At 39.5% G+C, this 18,218-nt stretch overlaps 1 protein-coding gene across 1 annotated transcript; it reads right to left on the minus strand.

Moving 5' to 3' along the window:
• Window positions 1–13,892: 13,892 nt before the first annotated feature.
• On the minus strand, window positions 13,893–17,711 carry irx4a (iroquois homeobox 4a). The gene is made up of 5 exons (XM_072678865.1): window positions 17,667–17,711; window positions 15,970–16,200; window positions 15,647–15,753; window positions 14,708–15,018; window positions 13,893–14,596 (listed from the first exon to the last, which is right to left on the minus strand). The coding sequence occupies exons 1-5, from the start codon at window positions 17,709–17,711 to the stop codon at window positions 13,893–13,895; spliced, it is 1,398 nt and encodes a 465-aa protein (XP_072534966.1).
• Window positions 17,712–18,218: the final 507 nt, after the last annotated feature.

Consider the following 18,218-nt stretch of genomic DNA (forward strand, 5'->3'; position numbering starts at 1 on the left):
CTTGCTCCTCTGGCTTACATGGGTTTGGCTTTTTTGAGTCTTACCAGGTAAAAAATATAACTGACACTTTCTCTTCTCATGTGTGTTTAGCTCCAGTTCGGTAGTCAGCTAAGGTATTGTTTGTCTTCAAGGGAGGAGATGATGATGTGAAGAGATGGTACGCAGGACGCAGGAAAGTGATTAAAAGTCCTGGTCCGACGGTGATGTGCTGCTCTCTAGTATCAACATCATGCTATTCTCCCAACATGTTTTGCTGTTTGACCAACTTTGGCCCTTTGCTGTGGGCTTGGATTATGTAAAATGTTTTTATTTATTTATTTATTTATTTTATTTTATTTTATTTTATTTTTTTGGGGGGGGGGGGGGGGTTGTAATTGGCATGTTTTCTAGTCCTGTTTTGCATATTCCAGATATTGTTTTAAAGGAGGGCACAAACGTGTTGTATGTTTATAGTAAGTCAATTATATGCCAAGGAAAATACAGTTTGGCATTGTAGGACCCCTTAAAAAAAGCGAATGTAGCTCATCTGTAGATGCACAATTTATGTTAGCCTACCACTAGTCCTTCATTAGTGGCCAGGTTCTGCTCTCAAATGGATATTTTGTAAAAGCCGGACCATCCAAGGCAACACTACTGTGCCTAAAACACTTGTACCACTGTCACTTCCAGTATCAGAGTCACTGCAGTGCAGATCCATCACCAATTTAATTTCTGCTCAGTGATAAATAATAAAGTACAGGACAGATTTTGTAGCTTGACAATAACTGCAGTCTTTAATCTGTGTGGTGGAGCTCATAAAGTTGTCTGTGAGTGAAAGTACGAAGTAGGGTTAAAAATTTGTATTGTGAAATAAAGCTATATATTAGACACGTGAAAGAGACTTGACTCATAACACTGAAAGGCACTATTGTTTTTTTTTTTAATGAATACCTCAGGTTGATCCAGTCAAAAAGATGCCTCCTATAACAGTGTAAACAACAGCTTTGTCTTTGTTGGCTTGTTTGTTAGTTTGCTTACAGATTGCAGAGCCACCTAAAGTTAAGCCATCTAATCTTGTTTGTACACCGTGCATTAACCTACCTGGAAACAGCTGCCATTGTTGGAGAGGACGTACTACAAGCATTGTGCACCGTGGGACACTGGTCAAACCTGCTTAATAGTTATATTTTGCAATCATCTTAATCCAATCCTGGCTTAATTTAATGCCCATGATATTTCTGATAAAACAGTGGAACACATGGTCCCATGGACCCAAGGTTAATGTTAGTTTGCAAGATTTTACCTGTGTAGTTTCCAAACTTTCAGTAACTAATGTTACCAAATTATTGTTTGTACAAGGAGAGGTAGTTTATGATTTTTAGAATTTGATGAAATGCTGCTGTTGCTTGTGCTGTGTTGTTTTACAGAAAAATAATCCTGTGATTGTAAGTGCAGACTTAAACATTGTTGCTCAATGTAAACTGAATGTACATGAATGAAGAACAAATACATATGTTGTTATATATGCAATTGCATAATTGTTTTAAAATATTATTATTATTTATTGCTCACAGGGTGACTAAGTGAACAAGCACATTTTTATATTAATCATTTAATAAATTATAAACTTTCAGTCTACAACTGCATATTCCCAAAGCAAAAAACGCTTTGAACCAAGATAGAGACACTGGTTAGCTTTAGCTTAGTTAGCAGGATAACAATCTGCCCACCACAGAAAAAATTCAATTCAGTTCAATTTTATTAACAACTGTCATTATACTAATACAGGGTTGTATAGTACAGTACAATGAATCACTGTAAGACAAAATCTCCGGTGCGCAGAACAGGTAGGATATAATACAATAATGCCTGGATGACTAAAAGTCCACTTATAAACATTTTGATCAAAAGTAGCTCAAATTCAGCAACTGTTGTTACTGATTTTTTTCCCTGTGGTTTTGGATCATGTGGTGGGCATCTGTAGCCCACTCGCTAAGCTAGCCCTTGCTTAGTTAGCTAGGCTACCGATCATCCACGTACTGTATCTGATGGCCCAGTGCAGCTGCTGTTGACTAACTGCTGTTAACTCGAAGTCTTCAGAATAAAAACTTGTGTCTGAGAGCATAAGTCAGGTGACTAGTACTGGGAGTAACAGACAAGTTAAATGAGGTTCTGCTTGATTTCTAGGCTTAGATAACTTAGCAGGGTAAACACTACAGCAACTGACCAAACCATGTTCCAGTTAACTGAGACTCAAATCACACATCTTCAGAGGATAAAGCCTAATCCGAGAGCACAGCCGAATGAGTGGCCTTGTTTTTGTCTTGTATTTTCAGGCACATTGAAGAGACTGGTTCATTCAGGTTTGCTCGCTTTCCCTTTTAATCAAACTCAGCATGTTGTTTTTTTTCCCACCTGTTTTCAGAGTGTCACATCAACAATCAGTAAGCTCCCATAACTCCACCCTGTGACTCTTTTAAATGCACATGGGGGAATGTGCTTATTTGGCCATGTGCTAAATAGACCTAGACCAGATTTTTGAGATATAGTCAGCAATTGCCAGCATTATTACCATTATACCACCCAACCCTAGCAGTCATGCAGTGTTATTTGTAGTGTGACACCACCACACATCTGAACAAGGTGTGACAGTGTGGTAGGGTAACTATTAGATTGGGCCGTGTAAATAATGCAGAGGTTTTTGAGCTTTCCTTTCCGTGCCTCTGGCTCAATGCTGACCTATTTTAATTAGTGTCTCATCTCAGAGCATTCATTTCTATCATGCATCCGTTCTCAGAAAGAAGAAGAAAGACAGGCTAAACAAACGAGACTCTGAATAAAAGTGCTTTGCTCTTTCAGTCTCACTATATATACTATATATATACTATACTATATACACTATATACTATACTTAAGTATTGCAGTAAACACTGTAGCTACTAGTGATGTATCCCCTATTATAGCTGCATTACATCCATACACCTTATGGAATTACACATGTTTATAAACTTCAGTTTTGACAGATGAAGCTGATAAACACATGTAACTATAGAAGCTATACCAGTGTAATGCATATGTAAATTCCTTAGTATTTGCGTATTATTATTGCAGGTATTGTTGATATGTAACTACACAGCTATTAAAGGCACTTTCTATCAGGTGGGGCTGCTACTGCGCACGTTTTCTCTCTTAGAAAATAGTGGATCAGATAATGAGGGGGCATGCTGTCAGATCCACCTCTGCCAACTCTCAGACCGGACAAGGGCTTGGAAACATTTAATTGCCGCCAAAATGCTCCACATCCATCACATTATTTCTCCAAGGGTATTAGAGCCCGCCACCACCAATTACCTGAGTTTTCCCCCACACAAAGTCACCTGCATTGCAAATGTGACCTTTTGCTTGGGTGCTGATTGCGTGTTCAGAAGAGCAGACTGGGTAAGAAAGGGAGGGTGTGTGTGTGTGTGTGTGAGAGAGAGAGAGAGAGAGTATATAGATAAAGGGTATAGAAGTATGGTGTGTATTTATGAAGCAAAGTGCAGCTGTAAACCAGAGTGTGTGTATGCACATTGAGCATGGTGTGTATGTGTCATGAGATATGGCAAAGTCTGGTGCAGGCCCAAGGGTATGTATGTGTGTGTGGTCGTGTGTGTGTGTGTGATTAAAGTGATGCAAAGCACTGATTCAACCAAAAAACCCAGTAAAGCCCTTACTGAATGCCTTACTCCATACATTACGAACCCAGGCCCCTGGAGCTGGGCGACACAAGCAATACTTGTGGTGCCACTGTACTGTCATCTATAGACTTGTAATGTATAATAGATAATGTATTTTTAATAGTTTAATAGCTTAATAGTTTTTGTCTGACCTTGATATTGTGCATTGTGTTCATTTGCATTGATTTTAGCCAGTCGTTCTGTAATGACTTTTCTGTCGTTCTCTGTCGGAAGCAAGGGTGAGTAGAGCCCAGTGACATGAACAAGCTGGTATGCCGACTTTATTTGTTTTATTTATGTGAAATACTTTTTATATTATAAATCCAGTTTCTGTATATTCTTAATATTCAGAGATGAATTTCTCTTTAAAATGGTGTAAATGCATTAATATGCTGTTTTATTATAGATATTTACATTTACATTTACATTTATGGCATTTAGCAGACGCTCTTATCCAGAGCGACTTACAAAGTGCTTTGCTATTTACCCAAGAAAAACCTCAGCTAGTTAGAATAGACTAATAGTTCAAAAATATCTCTAAGCTTAGACATTACTAAACACAATACAATAAGGTGACCATAGTACTCTATTCGCCCAAGTACTCTCGGAAGAGGTGGGTCTTCAGTCTGCGTTTGAAGACAGCGAGCGACTCTGCCGTTCGGACACCCAGGGGAAGCTCGTTCCACCACTTCGGTGCAGGACAGAAAAAAGGCTGGATGCTTGTCTTCCGCAGATTTTGAGGGATGGCGGGTCGAGCCGAGCCGTACTTGAAGCTCGAAGGGCTTATATCTAAAAATGACAATAAAATTGTTTATTCCAATTACCTCTGGGACAATATATTGTCCAGACATATTGTTATGTTGTCATGTCAAAGCTTTGTCAAAGACATATTGTTGTCATGTCAAAGCTTTTATAGACTGTATAATGTAATGGCTATGGCTAATGTTAGACACTACCATGTAGCATGGATGTCCTGAGGGGTCCCACATCTCTTAATAAATTCTTAAAAGCCACAAAAGTTTAATTCTGGCCATGTAAGCTTACTAAACAAATAGCTTATACTAGATGAACTTGTTGATTTATAGCTGATTGTAATCCAATTGGTGGGACTACAGCAACTAGGGGCCAACCACAGTGTGATAAGAAATAAAACAAAACAAAACAAAAGATTTACTGACTTTACTTTCTTTGTTTAACAAACAAATAAAATGTAGTTTATGTATCCTGATGGATTAGGATTATTTTTTTTTATTTTTTTGTAGCTTCACTGACTAGCTACAAATTAACAATCTGCCTAAAACATTCACAGTATGATCAGTGGCAATGTAAGAGTGAACACTGCAGTAGTCAGCCAGCATAGTCACACCCACTAGCACAAATGGTAACTTGCTCTTACAGCCTTCAACATTGAGGGGAGGCAGTCACTCAAGAGAAGGTAATCTGGGGGAACCACTACACACCGATGGCACACCCAACATGCAAATAGATGATGCCAGGAGCCAATGAGAAAATTTCAGGACTGAGAAGCCACATAGCGTTTGTCTGTGTCTTAGTACACAAGTGCAAATGCTGAATCAACCAGCCACATTGGATAACACACCATTGCCTGTTCAGAGAACACATATCTGTTTAATTTAGATTTCCTGACCTCAGTGACTTAAACCCCTAAATCATGAGATGTTGTTTGAACTATGTTGTCAAAAATCTGTTGTATGGACAACTGGTATTGTGACCATTTTGTACATTGAAATGGGATCTTTGACTTGAAACAACTTATTATCATTAAGATTTATTTGTTACCATGCATAGTGATTGGCTGATGCAAGTTTAAAAACTTTACACTCAAAAATAGAAACTGCACTGATGTTGGATTGAATCACTCTGTAACTGAGTCAATGCTGCTATTTTAATAATATACACTGAACTGTAGGGGCTGAGTAGAACTTACATCTTTCATATTGCCATCTGTTTGCATGCTGAGCGTGTCCTCCAGTCACTGACACTCACCATCAGTGTGTCATTTCTCCAGGCTACCTTTTCTTAGGTATAAAGGTGTATCTTGTACAATGATTGTTTGCTTGGACTCAGTGCTGTATTAAGTTAGAGCAAGTACCCATTTTCTGTGATGTTGAGTGTAACTCTATGCTGGCTGTGTACTACAGTGTTCATTCTTGTGCTACCAGAGGATTATGATGTAAGTTTTTGATAGATCAGCATTAAAATAAAATGTTGAGGACCTTAAGTACATTCAACTTTTCTTGTTCAACAAACCTTCAAGTTTTAAGTCAAATAAACTTATTTGGACTTGTCTTGTCAGATTTTAAGCTACATAACACTTACAGTTTGTCTGTTTAACTTAAATATGCATTTGTTCGACTCAAGTCAGTATTACAAATTACTGGAGAAACCTGAGTTTTGAAAATCTAACTTAAGGAAACAAATGATCTCAAATGATTTAAGTAAACTTACAGGGTTTACAGTGTGGGCACACTGCCAGGTAATTTCCCACATGCTGACATTGTCCAACGAGCTTTTAGATACGTTTAGCCAACTTTTGATGAACATTGTTGGCATATGCATTTTCAGTGAACTCATTAGATATTGTTAATCAAATCTATCATCTTTATTTTATGATAGAAATTAAAATTCAAACTTTGGTTAAATTTGATTTATTACAATACAGGTTGACTTGGCGACAGTAGTCAATAGTGGGGAGTTTTTCCACATGCTTTAGGCTGCTGAGTCTCTGAGTCACCACTAAAGAAGTGGCTTCAGGTGGTACGATGATAGAAGATGCCAGTACTGCATAGCCAGTTCTGTCCATAACACAGGGTGGCACCCTGAGGACAGGCATTGGGCGACTAGTCTTGATTGCAAGCATTGGATGCCCACTTCTCTAGGAGGAGTCTTGAGCAGAGCAGAAGTCCTGGAGGTCAGATGCAGGACTGGATGCTTGGAAGCCTTAGGCTTCCAGAGGTCACAGACAGGGGAGGGGGCTCAGGAGCCTTAGGCAGGACAGAAGTCAGAAGACCCAGAGGTCACATGCAAGGGAGGGGGCTCTGGAGCCTTAGGCAGGACTGAAGTCCCAGGGTCACTGACTGAACAGTAGGCTCAGAGGTTGGAACCACTGATGAGGCAGTGACGATGTATGTGGGACCCCATAAAGAAAAAAGAATGGGGGAAGCCTCCTCCTCCTCCTGTCACAGCAGTGTGACAACTGACTCAGGAGGTCCTATTTTAAACTCTAAGTAGAGAGTGTTCTATCTAGTACATAAAGGATAAGGGATCATTTACTTGTTTTTTAAATGCTGTAGAAACTTGGGTTCTCAAAATGTCTGCGACAAGGGACCCTGAAAAAAATAAAATAAATAAATCCCCCACAGAACCAGAATAAATTTGAATAAATTAGAATAAAAATGTGTCCTATCACTGTTCCTCAAACTACACATTCAAGCTAGACAGATTTTAGGCATTAACTTCAAATTATGATAATGTGCATGTGACAGAAAGAATGTTAAAATACAAAACAGCAAGAACAGATGAGTCTGCATGAACCTCATTGTCCCTTGTCTGAAACACAGCCACATTAATTTTACAAAGACCAATAATCTTTATGATTTTTCTTTATTTGTTTGTTTGTTTATTATCACCAGCTATCAGAACTGGCTATCATAACACTGCCAATCCAGGTTTGATTGCTAGCTTTCTTAAACACATTAATTTGAATTAAAAGTAATTAAAATATTATTTATACAACATTCATAAACATCTTTTTTTTAATAGAAAGCTTAGACAGCATATCAAAGTCTATCTTTTGTTTCCCCTTCATAGCTTGATATGAACAGAAAAAAAATACTTTAAAAAATACATTAATTACCTTTGAGCTATTTAGAATAAAACAGGTTTAACATCAATAATAACAAGTAAAAATCTCTATTAGTTTGAGCACCCCTGGCCAAAAGTTCTGTTACTGTGAGCAGCTAAGTGAGGAAAAGATGACCTGATTCCTAAAAGGAATACACTGAAAGATGAAACATTTCTTTAACAATTTAAGCAAGATCACTTTTTTGTTTTCATCTTTTATAGTTTTAAAATAAAAATAAGAAAACATTTTGAGGCAAAAGTTTTGGAACACTGCATGGTCAGTACTTAGTAACAACCCCCTTAGAGCACTGACTTATTGATCAGAGAATTGTGGGTTTGATTCCTGGGTTCACTAAGCTGCCACGGTTGGGGCCTTGAGCAAGGCCCATAACTCTTCTGCTCTTTGGACACCATAGCATGGCTGACTCTGTGCTCCGACACCAGCTTTATATTGTATGAATGCATAAATACAGTGACAATAATGGCATCTTCTTTGTTGACAAGTATTACAGCTGGTTAACACCTTTTGTAGGACCAGTCTGTCCACAGATTGTTGTTGATGTTTTTGTCAGGGGATTGTGAGGGGCCAAGGCAGAACTTTTAACTTGTGCTTCTTTTTGTTGTGATCACATATTTATTGAATTTGTGAAGGCTTGAATACTGTGAAGGCTTCACCATCATTTAATAAACAAAGAGCAGGATTCGGCTCGTAACTCAAATTTAACATTATAGAGCTTACAAACTTCCAAAGATTGTGTCTCTTGGAGTAATCCATTGCGGTTTTTGAGGTGTGTTTCGAATCTTTATCCTGTTATAAAAGTGACTTCTCTTCATCTTATTTTATGCACTGGCTGTAACACATGTCCAAAGCATGATCAATTCACCCCATGTCAATCCACAGCATTTGTTCCCAAAGTACATCAAGTTTGTTAAGCTGTTCCTTTACAGACTTCTGATGCTGATGCAGTGCACCACTACCTGAAGGTCCCTTGCAGTCAAACAGAGGCTTTTATTTGCAGTTTCTAAGTTTTACAATTGCCTTCATCAATGAAGAGTAGGAAAATATTCCAACTTCAAGTGCTGAAAGACTTTGAACTGTCTACAAAGAAAGAACTTGCAAGCTGTGATTTCTGCCATAAGGGGTGTTACTAAGTCCTGATTATCTTATGCAAACACTCTGACTCTGTCCTTAACAGCACTGATGATACATGTATATTTACTTCTATCTAGCTTTTGTTGTTTGAGAAGCATCAACGCTGGCAAAACCAATATGATCTTATGTTGCACAAAGTTTCATCAGTTATTTTGGACAAATGGTTTTGTAAAAAGTGTAGATATATAAAGACACTTTTCCAAGCATGCAGGTTATAGAGCAGAAGCAGTCCTTGATGTAACATGGGGGTTTCATTGTTTGGAACTATTAATTTAGCTATTTTTAAATCTTTATCTGATATAATATTAGTCCTTAAAATGAAAAATATTTTAGTTGATAATAAAAATTTGCTAAAACAAGAAAACTCAAATTCAGAAACAGAGAGGAAAATAGTTGTCATCACATTTTCACCATGCCAGTGCTGAGAATGCCATACAGTTTATTAGCACATAAAGTGAATAATATTGTTTCCACACTGTTGACCCCATGGGCAAATGAAGGCTTCCCCACAGCATACACCTCCTGTACATTTTCCTCACACACAGACGCTAAGACTTCCTCACACTCTCAGCCCTCGGCCTGTTTTTAGCTCCCCTTGAGTGTCTAGAGTGTCTCCCAGTCAACAGAGTCAACAGGGTGCTGAAATCTCTAGCCTTTCTGACCCCTGCAGCTGACCACAATGGTTAGAAGAGAGGTGGGTAACACCTGCCAGTGTGGAAAAACCTCTCCACTTCCATCTTCTCCTCATATCTCACCTCCATTCACTGTTCTTGGTGACCAAAGGAGTGCCTGGCATCGATAAGCTTGCAGTGACCCCCGCCACCGTGCATTACACTAGCAGATCCCCTGAACTTTAATGGCATTTAAATGCAATCTCGCACCCGCCGGAAAACACGAATGGCTTTTTGCATGTCATTTTTTTTTTTTTTTGATATTATTATTATCGACTGGTGTAAGAGTTGCAGCAGCCAAATACAGGGCTAAACAGATCATTTGGTTTGCTTTGTATATCATTATTTAACATTATGTGTGGTGTATTGAAAAGAAAGAGGGAAGGGTCATTGAACCTTCAGGAGTAGCTCGTAATCTATATGCATCAGCAGAGTCGGAAAAGTAATATTTGTTTACATTTCAACCTATTGGAAATGTCAGAGGAGAATGGGCCACGTAGTGTTATAATGGTCATCACAAGAGTGGCAGTTGATATTGATATTCTTGCCTGGTTTTCATGTGAAACCTAGCTTTCTAAAGCTTTCCAGAATAATTGTGCCATTATACATGCATGATAACACACCATTTACACAATACCAGTCAAATCTTGAAGAAAGTTATGGTTGAAAGCTAATGCGTACATGTTTGAAATTTGTTTCTTAGGAAAATATCACCAGTGAAATTGTAAATAAGTATCCATTAATGATATTATAGAAAATTATTCTTATTGTCCTTCAACAAGGAAATCAAATCAAAGTTAAATAAACAAAATAAAGTAAAATAAAATCCTCACTCACAGACCTGACAACACACACATACCACTGCAGCAACAGTGTCTGCTGATAGTCCAGTCAGGTCTTGGTCTAATGTGTGAAGAACAAAATATGCTCTGTGTCCTTTCACAGATACTTTCCTGTCGTATCAAGGCATGTTTGTGGATGGCTGTAATGTCATTAACAGAAGGAAATGTTCAGCCTAATCGCTGCGTCAGCGTTTCACAGCCAGGCCTGCGCAAAAGTAGGTAATTGCTTTTTTATTAATTAGCTTTCCCACAGATTAATTAAGACCAAATGCATGCTGATAATTTGGCCTGAGCTGTGAACATGGGGCCTGAGTTGGTAATGATGTGCAAATACACAAGGCAATGAATGCAAGTCACTGTGTTCAGCTGAGTTATGTGTAAGACATCTCCTTCCACCTTCCACTCTTCACTTTTCCCCCTTCATTCCAACCAAACTGTGTTTTTCTTCAAGAGAATTTTAACAATAACAACATAACCTTGGCCCCTCAGTGTTTCTTCTTCATGCTCTTGGGGAGTATTTCCTCAGCCTGATCATTAGAGGTCTGGGAAGCTGCTTGAATTATTGTTGTGAAAAACAATATAAATAAAACCTTTAACCAAGGCTATTCAGTGTATTGGTGAACAGTGTATTTTTGATTCCTATTTGGTCTCCTATACAGGTTTTCCACATTTATCTCAAAATTTCAACCACATGGTGAATAGTTAAAAAAAGAAAAACAGCTTTAGCACTGGCAGATTAAGGTAAGGAGAGGTAGTAGCTGCATGATACTGCAACCACAATTCTGGGCTAAACACTCTTAATTCAATATTGACTTTAATGTATGTTTAAAGTGGCTAGATTTGTTTCTGTGTAATTCTGGAACACTTCTATTGGTTCAATCATCTTGAAACACATAATTTTACACTATGTAAAGAATGATTTCCATATAAAATATATTTGAAATAGAAAATGTAAAAAAAAAGAAGTAGTGACTAAATATTGGTTTTAATCTTGACAGCAACAGTATGCAGCACAGGGCCGATAAATAACCAAGAATGGGAAACAATAAGATAGATGTCTTTAATCACAGCATGCATCAGTCATCTTTATAGACCTACAATTATGCATTCAAGTCTATATTCATGTGGCCGCACAAGCTGGTCCAAAGTGACCTAAAAGAGCCTTTAATTGGTTGCTTAAAGCTTTAAATCCTCCTCTTTACTCGCCCTGTTTCTCCTTCGCCAGTTAATGTGTTGTGTCGAAGTCTATTACCACCACCAGACGTCCCTGTCCCTTAAGTTGAACAGAAATAAATAAATTAAATAAATGGAGGGGGAAAAAAGGAGGAAAAAAAAACAAAACAAGGAAACCATCAGTGGAGGTTTGCGCAGGTCGATAAAGCTTTTAGATCTGGAGATGTTCTCAGGGAGCCCATTTCCCGAGGCTAAGAGTTGTTAATGGAGCTTTAGGAATTATCTTATGACTCCGGGTTGGAGAGCAGTTTATTTGCCCGGCCCCTGCTCTCCCACGTCGAGGCTGAATGGTGCTGCTGTCAAACTCGCTTAATGAAAAGTAACGCGCCGCTGATTACAGTTTTATTTGGCCCCTATGTAAAAAGGCGTTGTTAATTTAGCATTCCCCATCCACTGTGTGGTTGAATTTGGCACGGCTGAATGATTTAGGCTCTGTGCAGACCCCATCTCTCTCTCTCTTGCACACACACACACAGACAGACACACACACACACACACACACACACACACACACACACACACACACACAAACACACACACACACACACCCATACTCCATACTTTTTGTTGTTATATATTGTAAAGATTTAATTCAAGTATAATCTGTAAATAATAATAATAATAATAATAATAATAATGTATTTTTAAAGATTTAATACAGATCTTTCCAGAAAAGTACACACCTCTTAAGGTGGATATATTTATTTATCCACCTTAAGAGTTTCTGTCATAATATTAAAGAATTCCTGTCTAAGAAATCTTGTATATTTATTTATTTGTTTATTTTTGCTTGTTGTGTAGGCTAAAATATATACATTTAAAAAGGTAGTTTGATCTGATCTTGATCTAATCTAACATGTTTCGCAAACAAACACGTTCCACCTTTCTTTTTTTTTATCAAACTGAAAATACCCTATGTCAAAGAGGAGAGAAGATCTCAATCGTTTTTGCCTTTGGCATTAGAATTCATTATGGAGACTCCTCCAGCCGGACACTTTCCCCCATGGGACGACAATTTTACCATCACTGTCAAGTCCTACCCGGACTCCCTGTTTTTGCCCTTTTATCTGAAGCAACTAATTCGCGTTCTCTTGCCCTTTTCACTCCCAGACATGCCCCAGGTGGGGGGAACAAAGTCTCCCACTGACGGCAAGGCTGCAGAAGAACGAGAGCCTCCAGAAATTAAGGGGTTAAATGTCAGGGGGAAAAAAATCGCTTCCAATGATCTCCGCTGTAAGCCAGTATCATCAACCTGACCTGGAAAACTCTGGCTCTTTGACAGAGGCATCAGTGAGGGGGATTTGATGTTTTTCGATAATATTATCAGCCAGAGTGAAGTAATCGATAAGTTGAGGTGAGATATGACAGACTACATCCCAATTACCTGGGTTAATGAGGCCCATCCTTACTGCTCCTCTACACATACAAAGTGATTGACTGCTATTACAAACTCAATACAGAGGGCAATTCTAAGCATAAACAGTTGAAGAATTGTATTGTGCAATTTTTTTTTTTGAAAATACAAATTCCAGACTTATTTTTGTTGTCATGGCCAAATAAACATCATATCTGTTGCATTTTCACATTTAGGTCACATTTCAAATGTAACGTTAAACTTCAAACTGTCACTTTAATATTACACTTTAAATAATGAAGATAATGAAAAAAAACATTTTGCATAAAATAATATTTGCAAATGTACATCCAGTGCATTGCAAAATAGGACAGTTCCTTATTTGTGTCTAAACTGAGATCATGATAAAGGGACAAGGCGAGAGCAGAAAGCCCGTCAGTGCCCGGACGATTTCAGCACCACGGACAGCTCCTGCCCTCCATCCATCACACAAGGACCAGTCTCGCTTTATTATAATCGACCCTTTATTATGGTGAACAAATTTAAAACAGTCCCCAGGTCTGAAGGAAACTTGTGTGTAGGCTACTTGTGTGAGATTTTTTTTCTTTTCTTTTTTGTTTCAACAGTGACACGCAAGTCATCCAGTTTATGACGGAGTTTGAAAGAAAATGTCCCATAAAGACTATCAACATATGCATGCCAAAGGAAAATAAATAAATAAATAAATAAAACAAATCTGTAAACCTGTTTTCTTTTTTAAAATGTAAACTTCCAGTTGTACATTTACATCATTTTAACGTGCGCTGTTCGACAGAGGAAGGAGAAAAAATAGAAACATATATATATATATTAGTAAACAGATCCCATCAAAAGTGAAATGTCAATAGAACAATTACTACATACAATTCCCCATGACCAAGCAAATATATATATATTTTTGTTTTTAAAAAACTGTCAAATAGCTTTTCGCGTCCGTCCAAACAGTTCAACTTTTTTTTTTCTCATCAGCTGTCACTGTACCATATTCTTAACCCGTCTTGTTTAGTGTCTGTCGTTCCTTTGTTTTCTGAATCTGGTGGGTTAGGAGCAAAACATTTTGTTAATTGCTTTGGGGAAAGCCATGTTATCCTTATTGGCCTCTTGATGCTGCAAAGCAATGGTGTGTCCTTTTATCCCATTGCCTCCTGCCGTGCGCTCTGGTGCACCCGTCTCGAGGATGGAGCCTTTGGTCGTGGTCCAAGAAACTGACGTATTTGTGTGCGACTGGTTCAAAGTGCTGTGTCTAAACAGGGGGTCATGAAAAACCCCGTCCACCCAGTTTCTGAGGGTTGTGACCGGGGAGTCCTGCTGCCTGTCCAGGCCACTGGTGGGCGATGAGGCCTCGGGGGAAGAGGCCATGGCTGGCTGGCATCTAAGCATGCAGGACGGATACTCTGTCTGGTTCAATGAGGTGGCAGTCTGGGCCAGCGACCAGATACGAGGTTTGTTGTCCAGCAGTTGATGGCCTTGCTGAAAGCAGGTTTTGGTCTGCCGGATGTCACCTGCTGGGTCGTGCTCCAGGTCTTCAGCTGTTTTCAAGCAGCTCTTGGCCAGGTCGCGGTCCCCTTCCAGCGAGGGTCCAATGGACAATTTCATGGAAGTGTCCTTGAGGTGCTCGGTGGTGGCCAGGTGTGCGTTCATGTGGAATTGATGCTTCAGCTCACACTCTGAGCTTTCCGACTCGATGGCGTCAAAGTCGTCCAGGTCACTTAGCTGAAGGTCCTTATCATCTCGACCTCTGCTCTCTGGCAAAGAATAAACAAGAAAGGTTCAGTTGTTATAAACGTCATGAAAAAACAGTGTGTCAGAAATTACATTTAGTTATATAGGCATCGATGCAAGGACCTGAAACTGACCGTCATCATTTGTTTCACTTTTGATTTGATCCTCCTGTGAGCCTTCCTCATCTTCTCCATATCTCTTCTCATCTGAGCACTTGTTCCTTGGTGGCCAGGTCATCTTGTTCTCCTTCTTGAGTCTTCTCCTGGCATTAGCAAACCATGTGGAGACCTGGGTGAGGGTCATCTTGGTGATGATGGCCAGCATGATTTTCTCACCCTTGGTGGGATAGGGGTTTTTTCTGTGCTCCTGAAGCCAGGCCTTCAGTGTGCTGGTGGTCTCTCGAGTGGCGTTTTTCCTCCTGGTCCCTCCATCCATGGAGCCGTATCTACAGTAGAAGAACAATTCACTGGTAAGCAAGCCTTCAGAGGGACATAGCAAATGGATTTCTCATGCTCCACACTCCATACTCCATCTACCGAGCATATGGCCCTGAGGGAGGTCCATAAAATAAACATTTAAACTGCCAACTTCTATAGTCATTCTCCTCCATGTGGGTTAAAAGCAAATGTGGAATAAATGATATTTCCCATTTATGATGCTAAAGTGAACTAAAGTGACCGTAGAAATCGCTAGATTGACCACAGTAAAGTATATTCCACTGAAATGGTCAGAAATCCTTTCTGGTTGTCTATTTTTAAGTTAAGATGTTACAACATCCAACATTCTTTTAAGCAAGAAATATAATATCAAATATTTTTTTACTTGAATTACGTCAAAGCCAACTTCTAATAATAAGTGTTAAACTCCAAAAATTGGCCAAAATTGAACTGAACTACGAGTGTTATTTTGTGCTGTTAGAACTTATGAACATAATATAATAGCATTATAAAAAAGTGCATTTAATATTTTTGGAATATTATTCAATCAATACTGCCTTTGGGGTGAATCAGCCTAGTCTTGCTCATGTTAATTGGCAATTGCCAATCCAAGTAATGAAGGCCAATATTCAATACCTGTCATACTGGTACTGCCCCAGGGTGGGGTCATAGGGGTAGTAGGTAGCAGCCTGGGTGATCCCCGCATGCGCAGAGGCCGTCCCATCCTTTGTGTCAAATGCTCCCTGCAATCAAACCCAACATGCATCACTCTATAACTCTGTATATCTACAGTTATAGTTAATTATTTGCTGCTGGAATGCTATGCAGTTTTATGCTTTATTAGTTTTTAATGACAAAGTTCAATTTCTGTGTGTAAGAAATCAGCTGCGTTGCTCAAGAGGAACAAAAACAGAAGTCTTGCTTCAAATAAAAATCACAAAATATAACAAGACACTCACCAGTGAATAAAAAGCAGAGGCGTCTGTGCCGTAAGCGACGTAATTGCCGTAGCCCTGACCACTGGTGTATGGGCTGCCGTAGACCAGCTCATGCCGGGCAGTGGCCAGCAGCCTGCTCTCATACACGGGGCAGTAGACTGGAGGCTGTGCCGAGGCGGCCATGCCTGTGTCCGGCACAGACCTGGAGCTCGACTCGCAGCAAGAAGTCAGGGAGCTGGTGGTCATGAGGAACTGGTGTGGCAGGGAAAGAGAGAGAAAGAGAGAGAGGGAGAGGGAGAGAGAGAGAGGGAGAGAGAGAGAGAGAGAGAGAGAGAGAGAGAGAGAAAGAGGGAGAGAGATAAGATAAGGCAAAAGTGTGTTTACAAATTTAAAGAAGAAAATAAAAGTTGTAGAGTGTATAGCGCACAACTACAGTGCTGATTATGAGCTCCAGTATTACACTGATGGTTTTACTATGCTGTATTTTACACACACACACCTATATATATATATATATATATATATATATATATATATATATATATATATATAGGTGTGTGTGTGTGTACCTATATATATATATATATATATATATATATATATATATATATAGGTGTGTGTGTGTGTGTGTGTGTGTGAGTGTATATGCCTAAACAGTACTGGAGGACACAAACAACTAAGGGCCAATTTTCTTTTTAATAGAGACTCATCGCTTAAAGTGCTGTATAGTCCAGGACTAGGCTTAATCCCTGTCTGAGGAAATAAACCCTAGGAATAAACATAAACTCAAAACATAAACTATAGTTAAACTGTAAGAAATTACATATTTACTGTTCATTAGAAGATGATTCTTCTTTTAACAGAAGCTTTAACATTTTTCATATCCGTCTGTGTGGGAGTGCACAGTGAAGTCCCCAGCATTTAATAAACACTTGTACAGTATTGGATTAAAGCCTACAGTGATGAATGGAAACCTACACAGTGATTGATTAAGGCATTAAGATTTACAGTCTTCACTGAGGTCCAGGTGGACGCAGATAAACTCAACACTGAAGAATTGGCTGTGCAACATATAAACAAACATGTAGAACTTTAAGACATGCTTCACGTTTAAAAAACGAAATATATAAAAAAAAAACTTAAAAAACGTTTTTTTGTTGTTGTTGTTGTTGTTGTTGTTGTTGTTTTTTGGGTTTTTTTTTTTTTTGGACACTGCACATAAAAACCCTCTGGATAATTTAACGACTTAACGCAAACAGTGTTCATTAAGGTCTGAAAACTCCAACAACGACTCCAACACTGCAGATTTTGCAAACTTTGCTCGAAACATCGTCTTCCTTCGGGTGCTCGCGCATGTCTCAACGAGAGCAATAAAACATGCTGTTTTTTTTCTTCTATTTTTTGGCAACGTGCACTCTCCAGTCCCCCAAGGACACTGTATTTGTGGAACATTGCCAAAAACGAAGAAAAAAAAAAAGCCCACCACTTCTTCTCCCTCCTGCACCGGAGCGCACATCGTCCCCTCCAAAACACCCAGACGTGCCACGCGGAAAACTGTCAACCAAGCCAGACACGCTCCAACCCATCCACAGGCTTACCCACCCTGCTAACCCTCTCCCACCCTTCAACCGCGCCCACCAAAAACGCGCAACGAGCGCACGGGTGGTGACGAACGCGCACGGGAACCGCAGCGAAAAGCGTCCCGGGACGGGTCTTACCTGTGGCGCAGACGAGTAAGGGTATCCAAACTGTGGGTAGGACATGGCAGGGTCCAGGGAGCGAAATAAAGAGAAAGAGAGAGAGAGAGAGGGAGAGGGGAGAGAGGGAGAGCGCGAGAGAAGAGTGAGAGAGACAGAGAGAGAGAGAGAGAAAGAAAGAAAGAGAAAGGGAGAGAAGAGGAAAAGAAAAGCGGGGGAAAAGCACAGCAGCTCGTTCACGGGACGCAGCGCACCAGTGGCATGGCACAAGCTGCACTAAAAAAATAAATAAAAAATAAACCCTCTCTGGTTTGCAGAAACGCGCGCGCTTTCCTCACTCACTTAAAGCCGCGCGATCGTCGCTTGGTGTGGAGCACATTGCGGCGCTTGCGAGCGATTCATCATTTCCATGTCAGAAATCGGTATTTTTTTGGGTGTGTGTTTTGGGATAAAAAATAATAAAAGTAGTGTAAAAGACGTCAGCCCGGACGCACGACGTTTTAAACGTCCTGTGACTCTGACGTCAGAAGAAAAAGCCTCTCAAAAAATGAGCAGGACTCTTAACTTTAATAT

This window comes from Salminus brasiliensis, chromosome 5 (genome assembly GCF_030463535.1).
Source record: "Salminus brasiliensis chromosome 5, fSalBra1.hap2, whole genome shotgun sequence".
In the NCBI taxonomy this organism is placed as follows: domain Eukaryota; kingdom Metazoa; phylum Chordata; class Actinopteri; order Characiformes; family Bryconidae; genus Salminus; species Salminus brasiliensis.